General features: G+C 39.6%; 1 protein-coding gene across 1 annotated transcript in view; it reads right to left on the minus strand.

Annotated features, from left to right (window-relative positions):
- The window catches only part of MOB1B (MOB kinase activator 1B), a 55,118-nt gene extending 44,251 nt beyond the window's left edge, over positions 1 to 10,867 (minus strand). Inside the window, exon 1 of the mRNA XM_008693193.2 lies at positions 10,799 to 10,867. Within this exon, the coding sequence (XP_008691415.1) occupies positions 10,799 to 10,812 (14 nt within the window). The 5' untranslated portion in view covers positions 10,813 to 10,867. The remainder of the gene's footprint in view (positions 1 to 10,798) is intronic.
- Positions 10,868 to 10,873: the final 6 nt, after the last annotated feature.

Genomic DNA, 10,873 nt, shown 5'->3' on the forward strand with positions numbered 1-10,873 from the left:
TGAATATTCAAATCCATAACTACCGTGGTTAAAATTCTTCATTGCCTCAAAGGCATGCAATTGGATGGAAAAATGAAGAATTGGTCAAGAAGACATGAATTGAAACAGATGATGAAAATTAGTATTTTATTTAACACTGATCACCTCACAATAAGTTATGTAGAAAAATACATGTTTGAATACTTGTAACTGCTGGGCAATAAAGTCTATTATCTTTAAAATATTTTTAAAAATTGTGAGATAAAGATCCAATAAACAGATGTTCCAAACCTTTCTGTGCATGGTAGCCACCTGTTTATATTTCCCAAGAAGTCTCCTGAAGGTCAAAATTAGAGCGGAATAAAAGCAATCACTCAAAGCTCCACCTACCACCATGAAAATACTTGAAAATGTCACTGATTTAAAAAAATTTTGTGTTACTGAGTATGCAATATATACTAGGCACTGTGCTAGGTGGTAGAGATTTAAAAACGGCTTTTGAAATTGCAAGATCACACATTCTGATGAAGCAGAAAGGCCTGAAAACTGACTGTACAGTATCTTTTTGATGAGGACTATAATAAGGAATATGAAGGAATCTGAAATGGTATCCAACAAATTGAAAAGGGGGCACAGAGCAGGGGAAAAAGACTTGGCTCTTTAACTGAAGAAATGAGGGTGGGAAGAAGAAGGGCAGTCCAGCCAGAAAAACAGGAACAGCATTTACAAAGGCAGGGGGACTGGGGAGAAATACACGTTGAGAGAAATGCAAATCGAGCCACCTGGGTGGCCCAGTCCATTAAGCATGTGACTCTTGATTTCCGCTCAGGTCATGATCTCAGGGTTATGAAGTCCTGTGCTGTGCAGGGCTCCAGGAGCTGGGCAGGAAGCCTGCTTAGGATTCTCTCATCCCTTCTCCCTCTGCCCCTCCCCCTCCAAAAATAAAAAAGAAAATGAACAAAGAAATGCAAATAAAGTGGATGGGCTTTGTGGGGGAGGACATGGAAGGACCGCACAAATGAGGCTGCAGTGGTAAGCAAACACCTTATCACGGAGGCTCTCTATGCCTTGGGATTTTTGCCAACCACTGCCAGCATACTCTAGTCTCTTCCTGAAAAACCCAAGCGAACTGCAGGAAGAAAATGGTCCAAACATCCTGGGATATAAAACAGTGAAGAAACCCTACGAAACTTACAGTCCAGGAGGTGAGAAAAACCTTAATTAATAATTTAAATAATCACAGATGTGCAAAGACAACCAAGAGACCCAACCTCCTTGAGAGCAGTGAAAGAAAAAAAAAAAAAAACTCACTGACAAGTGTCCAAGATAGTAAGGCAGACTTTATTCAGGAACAATGAGACAGATATAGGAAACAGTGCAATGGGATTTTACACTGGGGGGTGGGGCATAGGTGGAGATTGGGTTCAAATCTAAATACAGCACGTGCAAGCAGGAATTACAGCAAGTGGGATCGGGGTATGGGGATGAGTAGACAGAAAATTACTAGGAGAAAACATCAGGGTTAGGAGGGTTCTGGCTAAACTGATCTAACGGGATTCTTGCTGAAGACAGGAAAGGGTGATGGGAGCAGGGTATGGGGATGAGTGGGCAGAAAATTACTAGGAGAAAACATCAGGGTTAGGAAGGTTCTGGCTAAACTGACCTAACGGGATTCTTGCTGAAGATAGGCGAGGGTGATGGGAGCAGGGTATGGGGATGAGTGCACAGAAAATTACTAGGAGAAAACATCAGGGTTAGGACAGTTCTGGCTAAACTGATCTAACCGGATTCTTGCTGAAGATAGGCCAGGGTGATCAAACATCACCTAAGGGACAGTGGAGGATGACCAAACTAAATCAGATACTGAAATTGGGGGAGGGGGCTTCTGGTTAAAGTGAACAAGCAGGGTTCCTGCTAAAAGTAAATTTTATAAGGAAGTGCACAGTTGAGCCTAGGAGAAGGTTCAAGAGCCTGACTAAAGTTTGGTCAAGCACTGAATCTGTCAGGGCCTCACAGAATGTTTCAAGAACAGAAGTAGTGTTATACTGAATCTCAAGGATTTTTCTTCTTTACCTTATTTTGAATCATTTAACTCAATATACAGGCATCATCCATTTGCTATTATCTAAAGCTTCTCAAACTTGAATGTGCTTTTCACCTAGGAATCTTATAATTCATTCTAATTTAAGGTTTCAGGACTGAAATCTTGCATTTCTAACATGCTCCTAGGTGATGCCAAAGCTTCACACTTGAAGGATCTAAAGTAGACTTATCAAGAGCTATAATTATGTAGGGATATTGATCTCCTCAGTCCTGGGGGTGACCTTCTGTCTCCAGAGAGCCAACAGCAGCCTTTCTTCCCAATGGTGTTATAAAATGACAGTAATACTTTTTTCTAAATGTTGAATGGCATTAAAAAATAATAATAATAAAGTTATCTCTAGAACCTATAGTTATCACTAAACAATACAGTCCCAAGACCCAAATTATGTTCCCACTTAAGCAAAAGCTAAGATCAATACATAATTGAGGGACATTTTGTTTCCCAAATATCTATGAACTTAGAATTATACTTTTTGTAATAGTTTGGCTGTACCTGTAGTTTGGAAAACAACAACAACAACAACAACACAAAACTTTAATTTTGGTTCTTGATAACTTGTCATTTCCCAAATTGAAAACTGCTAGGTTGGGATACCTGGCTGGCTCAGTCAGTAGAGCTAGAACCCCATGTTGGAGGTAGAATTTAATTTAAAACAAACAAAAAACCTGACAAGTTTAACAAAGGATTGATTAAAGAGTTAAACAGGCTGACTGATAAGATCCCTACGGGAGTCCTTAACAATAGACTAGTGACAAAAGCATCAGTCCTCAAAACAATGATGTGCTCCAGTTGAGTAAATTCAGCTTTGTCAAACTGGTTTGTTGTTCACAATTCAAAAGTGAAATTTGTAAGAGCTGAAAATAAGAGGGTCAGCTGAATATTTGGCAGGATGTGGGGAAGAGTCAGGGAGAATGGAACCAGGCATATGTGAGTAAAAACTATAACCATGGGGAATTTTTAAACAAAGAATTATTTCAGTAGTTAAATCTAATGCTACAGAGCACTAACAAGCAAACAGATGCTCTACAGAGCAAAAAGGCCATGCTGCTGCTCCTCCATCTGGAACATGATCTAGGCACCAAGATACCAGAAAAGTTGCCCTAAAAGACTTTCACCACTACTGCTTCTACTTACTTATTCTATATTTACACTGAATATTAAGGAAGTATTTGGTTTTTTTTTTAAGATTTTATTTATTTATTTGAGAGAGAGAGAATGCGCGCACAAGAAGGGGGAAGGGCAGGCAAAGGGAGAAGTAGGCTCCCTGCTGAGCAAGAACCAGGATGCGGGACTCCATTCTTCCTGGGGATTCTTCCTGGGATCATGACCTGAGCCAAAGGCAGCCACTTAACCGACTGAGCCACCTGGGCATCCCAAGAAAGTATTTGTTATACCATTATTTACTTCTACAAAGAAACACACAAAAAATATTTCTCTAATACCCAATACTACAACTACTGAACTATTCCCATCAAATTTCAATTTGAGAATAAAAGGATTTAGGCTGAAAGATAAAAAAAAAAAATAGTAGCAATGAAAGAGGATTCAAACTTTCCTTTATAAATAGTAAGGCCACTTGGCTAAGAAGTAAACTACTACCCAAATATTTGCTTACCTTCAAATTCCTGCTTTTAAGTTCTAATTGCAGAAAATCAAAGCAGCACTGATACATATGATTATAAACCTACAGAAATTGGCTATGATTTAAGTAATCAGAAACGATGAATATGTCAATAAAAAATAATAACAGCTACTAGCAATCATGACACTGCTGAGTTATCGATAATGAACTATGCTGTGCTTAACTAGAATTTATTGAGCTAGACCCTTTACATTCAGTATCTCTAATTCTCCCAACATTTCTGAGGTATTGATCCTAAACACAGGATTCACAGGGAAAAAATTAGACCAATGGCACACTCATACCATACACACTGGAGTGTCAGACTGCTTTCAACCGTAATAAGGCTGAAGCAGGGGCCCATACATGCTCAAGAGATATGGATGACACGCGGAGGCCCAAGCCACAACAAGAAGGGTGGCCAGGAAGGGTTAGGACAATGGCTATATACAGTGGTCTGAGTAAATACATATGTTGAGGACTATGGGAGCCTGGTTTCTCACTAACAAAGTGAAAAATATATAAAGGGAGAAGGCTAGGATGAACCCTGTCCTACTTGGCTCAGAACTGCAGGTATTAGCGTGAACTCATTCAATATATACATATAGAAAAAAAAGTCTATGTTTGTAAATGTGTGTGGATATGTTGTTTTCCAGCACTGGGAGCAGAAATCTATCCGTAGTAATGAGCATACCTATCACCTACATTCTGTTTTCTAAATACTATTTTTCAATGAACAGAACCAACACCCTTAGAGAAATGACCATTTCCAGGGATAGGGCAGAGAAAGTGTAGGATAAACCTGGAACATCTGGTTGTGCCTTTCACAAAGCTAGGAGGTGCCCAGAAAAAGACAGAGTCCAGCAAAGAGACATAGAAGCCAGCTTGAATAGGACTCCCACTAGCCAAAACTGAGACATTATGAGCACCAAAATAATTAAGTATAGTTAATAGATTATAACTCATTAAATAAAATAGGTATCTAAGTACCCACACTGATAAATAAATAAATAAATAAATAAATAAATAGGAAGAGTAAGTTCTCAGTAAAAATGTCAAATAATAAATGTAGGGGCGCCTGGGTAGCACAGTAGTTGGGCGTCTGCCTTCGGCTCAGGGCGTGATCCCAGCGTTATGGGATCGAGCCCCACATCAGGCTCCTCCGCTATGAGCCTGCTTCTTCCTCTCCCACTCCCCCTGCTTGTGTTCCCTCTCTCGCTGGCTGTCTCTGTCAAATAAATAAATAAAAATCTTTTAAAAAAATAATAATAAATGTAAAAGCAATGACAAAATCAGAACATGGACAACCATCAAAATAATAATTTGGATGAGAAACATCAATGAACACTAAAACTAGTGGGTGAAAACAAAATGAGGAATGAGACAGTCTCACAGTCTCAAAAACTACTAATTACTAAGAGGAATAAAAATACAGTTACTTCACTCTGGAAAATCTTTGTAGACACTTTAATCAAAGGATCACTTCCAATAATGGACAAACATACATTATATGCACCTGGTAAGAAGCTGTAAGATAAACACATAACACTTCTGGGATATTTTTGCCCAAAATGCATAACCAGGTCTAACCACAAGAAAACATGACAAACTCAAACTGAGGGATATTCTACAAAATGACTGGGCTATAATCCTCAAAAATATCAAGGTCCTGAAAGGCAAGGAAAAACTAAGGAAACATCTCAATTTGAAGAAGGTTGCAGAACAAAACTGAGTGTGATTCATGACTAGATCCTTCTGCTGAGGATAACATTATGGGAGCAACAGATGACACTAAATGGGGTCTCTGGATAAAAACTACGTAGGAATTCTTCATGCCATTCTTTGCAACTTTCCTAAAAATTTGAAAATCTTTCAAAATAAAATTTAAAAACTACTTTCCGCAAATGAACAGGTTTCACAGCTACATTTTTAACTAAACACTCTATAAAAGATGGCTTTAAGTTAGATAATTGATACAAAACAAAATGCAGTTTTGTACAGTTGAAACTAATACAATGCTATACATCAACTGTATTTCAATTTTTTAAAATGGCAATGTGGAAAGAAAAGGAGAGTTTAAAAAAAAGTTCTCTGTAGGACTTAATTCAACATTCCTAAAAGGTACCATTTTTTCATATTTTTCAAGTAACCCTATTCTAGCTATTCTACCCTAATATCTCCTAATCGAATATACAGCTGAAAAGATGTACTACACGTGCTTTTGTATATTAGAAAATCCAAAGGTACAAAAACTCTGCCACTATATAGAGGGGAAAAAAGTCAATAACGGTAAAAGTAATCACATAGTAATTATTTTGCATCTAGTAGTGTAAAGCAAAAGCAATCCTATATTAGAGACGAAAAGTAAATTAAAGCCATCCAAGTATCTACAATTCCCAAACTGTAGTTCTAAAAAGAAGACCATACTTACTCTACTCCCTCTACCCCCCGCCAAAAAGCATAACATATTAAATCAGGTTGTCAGACAACAAAACTGTTAACACTTGGTCAAAAGCCATTCAAAACGATGCTGCAGAATGATGTCTACTAACGTAAAAAATTCCCAAATGGAAAACCTGGTCTATATATGGTAGAAACATGGCAGAAAAGAATAGGAAACTGTATCACAAAATACAAATAACAGTTATTTCAGAAGGTGTAATGATTATGAGTGACTATTATTGTCTTCCTTTTCTTAGCACTATATTGTGATTTCTCCAACATGTGTATTATTTTTACATTAAAAATGGAAGTCAAAGATAATTCTAAACTATTATTTAAATTTAAAAGTTTATATTTTTTTCTTCCACCATTATATTCTTGGTGACTGTTAGCAAACAGTCCAGGAGTATGAAATATTAATACCTGGGAACAGGAGACTTCTCTTAAAACCAAGGCCTATTTGAATACTATCTTTTATTACAATTTTATCAATTATAGATACAACAGTATGACGCAGGATCCCTGGATCTAGACTGCTAGGATTCAGACCCCAGCTATATCACTGGCTACATAATTTTGAGCAAATTACTTAAACTCTCTTTGCCAGTTTCTTCACCTGTAAAATAGGGCTCCTGATAGTCACTGAACTGAGTTAATCATTTAAAACACTTAGTGCCTAGCACATGGTAAGTACTTAGCAAGATTTATTATTAATAACAATATTATTAACTTCCTTTGTAGGTGAAGATGCTGAAGCACTCAAGTCAGTCAACTCATTTGCCTTAAAACAAAGATGCCGGGATTACTTGGGGGGGGGGGTGGAAAGAGAGGTAGGAGAGGGAAACAGAGACAGACACGTATAAACACAGCTACATCTCCTTTCCTAAATTGCTATTTTTTAGAAAAGATAAATTTAAGTTACCTAGCATAATGCTCAATAAATATTTCCTTTTTCTCCCAACCTCTTTGTTTCCTCCTATACAGAAACAGACGTGGTTTATAGTCATTCACATCCCTAAACCACCTCTGCTCCAGACTTCCATTTTAAAGTTAACTACAAGTATTTGTTTTAACTCTGTTCCAACCAAGTAGCCCTACCTTAGGAAATAATACCTTGGTCTTTTCCAAGTCAAATATTTCTGAGAAATTCTATTGGTCAGAAGAGACTAGCAATTTCAAAATACTAGAAACATAGAGAACACTCAATATACTTTGAGTGAATGTTGAGGACTCACTCTGATCCTAAATTTCCCTGAATGTTATATGAACAGAATGCCAAGACAGGAAAAACCCTAAGAGGTCTGTGTTCCGATTCAACCCAAACCAATAATTAGACCAGTAACCTGATGTCAGTGATTCTGCCATTTTACTAAGAGGCTGAGCAAGCTATGTTATGGATAGATTCCATCTAGCTCCACAATTCCACAGCCTCTTGGACAAACCTGAAAATGGACAATTCACAAGCAAGTTCGTATCTCTAGGATGTTTCCTCTGATTGAAATCTTCCAGTTCCCCACACCCTTTTGGAGAATCCCTGTCGTACATTCCATTAACTATCCATCACTTCTTTCATGAAGTCCTCCTCCAGCCTAAATAAAACAAATTGCTCCATGTTCTTTAGACCCCCCATGATTGCACTGCATCTATTACAGACGACTATTTATAAACTGTCTACCACTCTGGAGTCCCACATCTTGCACAATGCTTAGCCCACAGCAGGTGCTGAGGATGTTTAAAGATTCGAGTCTACGAAGCTAAATTAGGTTCCTGTGAAGTTTCCCTATGTACATTTGGGAGTTTAGCTTATTAATTTGAAGATACACAAAGGCCAATTTGCAGCACAACCAAAGCTTTGTCCCAGTCATATCTACGTATGTCCTAGAAATTTATTCTGAGCATTTGTACAAAAGCTACAAAAGGTATCACTGCTGCTGATTATCTGGGCACCCTCTGGAGATTACCTAATCTACCTCATCTCCCTAACCAAAAAAACCTCTTTACCCTGCTCTACTTTGTTCCATGACGCCTACATCCTCCTACCATGCCATATAATTTACTGGTATTCAGCGTTTGTGGTCACTTACCAAAACATAAATTGAACTAATACAGGAATTTTTGTTGGTTTTGTTCATAAATGATACCCAATGCCTACATCAATGCCTGGCACATTAAATGATTTTTTTTTTTTAAGATTTTATTTATTTATTCGACAGAGATAGAGACAGCCAGCGAGAGAGGGAACACAAGCAGGGGGAGTGGGAGAGGAAGAAGCAGGCCCATAGCGGAAGAGCCTGATGTGGGGCTCGATCCCAGATCGCCGGGATCACGCCCTGAGCCGAAGGCAGACGCTTAACCGCTGTGCCACCCAGGCGCCCCTAAATGATTTTTTTTAATCAATAATTCTTTCCTTCTGTCTTAACGCCCTCAGGAGTTATGAGTCAGCACCTTCATAAACCTATCTCACACTGCCCTTGTTTCCTCAGCTCCATCCACTCACAGAAGCCTTACAAGTAGGCTTCCAAGAACTACAGGAAAATATTTATATTTATTCCCTAACCTGCAACTCTTAATCTCTCTGCTTACCTACCGGTAGAGAAATAATATTCAGGAAGCTATACCAAATAACATATAGATAAAATAACCAAAACTTTTTTCTTTCACGTCTGATAATAATTATTTCTATCTATGAGGTCTTCACTTTAGATATGAAAACTACTGGTGGACAAAAACCAAAACCAATAAGGTTGGATTTACTTTTTTGGATTGTCAAGCACAAGGTCTAAATATGTTGGGAATATATTAACTGCAACACAAGACCTGACTGAAAAATTGTGCTCTAAATAGTACAAACCCTCTAATGTGCTATATATATATATACATTCGTTATGGCAAGATTTTTCTTATATAACTAGTATGCTTCAGGAGAAATGAACTTATCCACTGCATTTCTGTAACTCCTAAATACTGAGCCATGTAAAAATAGGATACTATTCTATTTGTATTCAGAAAATACCACCAAAACCTTCTCCATCCCCTAGTTTCAGCCAAATATGGTTCTTCCCTGCTTCATCCAATTTAGCTACGAGTTGCAAGAGACACAAGCCCATCAGCAGCAGTCATGGACATCATCTACATTGTTACTTTGAAGACAGTTTTTAAATTCTTGAAGAAATCAAACATCAGCAATGTAAAATACAGTCAAGATGAGAAACTTCAAGCTGAGATACCTGGATATCTTGATTCAATCTAAAATAGGAAACAAAGACTTTCACGAAGTCACCCAGTCCTCTCATCTAGCACTACCTATGTGACAAACCCAGAATCAACTTCTAGGATGAGCCTAAAAGATTTCACAAACTCACATGTGTTAGGAAGGGTAACACAAGCCAGGCCTCCAGTGCATATGAGAAACGTTAGCAATTCAGCCTGCCAGTTAGCCTGTGATCACTGTTTTGCCTGAATGCTCGAGAAAGGATTAATATTCTACATCTGAGCACGTGAAATTAAGGGTTAATTACATTCTCAGGATCCAAGTGCCAATGTGATGACTAAAAATTACAGGTGGGGAAAGAAAAGAATAGGAACAGAACTGCTATTGTTATTGTTGTTAAGAAAAATGCTATTCTGTCCACAACAGTAAAGGAATTGTATATGGTGTCCACAACAGTAAAGGAGTATATGGTGTGAGTTTCAATCTCTGAGTTTTTATGAGCTTTCTAACCACAGATTAAACACAGGTGAATCACAACGAAGCTTTCAAAAGAGGAATTCCATGGGTGTAATGTCCTGTTTACTGACGACCTGAGGCTGTCTGCTGCCTCCATACCCCCATTTGGCCATCCCATCTTTCTGCCCATCCCCCCAAACTCGTCTACAATAAAGGATAAGTAAATGAAATAATGACCAGTCCTAAATGTGAAGTTAAGTTGGCATTTACAAATGATTTGCAAAACAACTCCCCAGCGGACCTAATCCACCCCGGGGCACACTACTCAGACTACCCGGTGGTTGTCTAAAAAGATAAAGCCCGTACTTCTCAGGGGAGCCCACTGGGAGGAAGGGCACCTCTGGGAAGCAAGGAGCTGCTCCAGACCCCAAGACCCTGGGCTGTCACCATGGGATCCCGACTCGAAAGCAGCCTCATTACATCCTGTGGATATAACACCCCAACTTTCCACTCCTAAAACCTAAGAGGGAAGTTAAAAGGGTGCTGGGGTGACTGGGGAAAATACAACGCCCGATCTTCTATGCTTGGGACCCAGAAAAATGCAATAGGCAAGCGAAACTGAGACAGGGCTACCGAGCACGCGACGCGTAAGGGCCATAAGGGGGAGTGGGTGGTATCTATGCTGGGCGCCCAAACCCACAAACCCAAGAGAAAAGGAAGAGAAAGATCGGGGTGATGGAGAAATGCCGATCCAGGCACCGGGGTGTGTCGGGACTTGGGGTCCGGAAAGAAAGAGCCTCCCTGGGGGCTGGAGGGCTCCAACCGAGCTCGAAGNAGCCGTTAGGCAGCGCCAGCGCACTGGGCAGGTTCCCAGAGACCTGCTCGATGGAAATGCCCGGCCGGGGCAGCGAGGGGCAAAGCTAGCTGGGGCCCGCGGCCCTGGTCTCCCGAACAAAGCCGGCACGCGCGGGGCCTGGCTACTCACAACAAGAAGCTCATGTCGGCCACAGCGTGGGCTGGGGGTTCGGCGGTCTCTAGGCCTTGGGGCGGGACGACTCCG

This window comes from Ursus maritimus, unplaced genomic scaffold, assembly GCF_017311325.1.
Source record: "Ursus maritimus isolate PB19 unplaced genomic scaffold, ASM1731132v1 scaffold_8, whole genome shotgun sequence".
In the NCBI taxonomy this organism is placed as follows: Eukaryota; Metazoa; Chordata; class Mammalia; order Carnivora; family Ursidae; genus Ursus; species Ursus maritimus.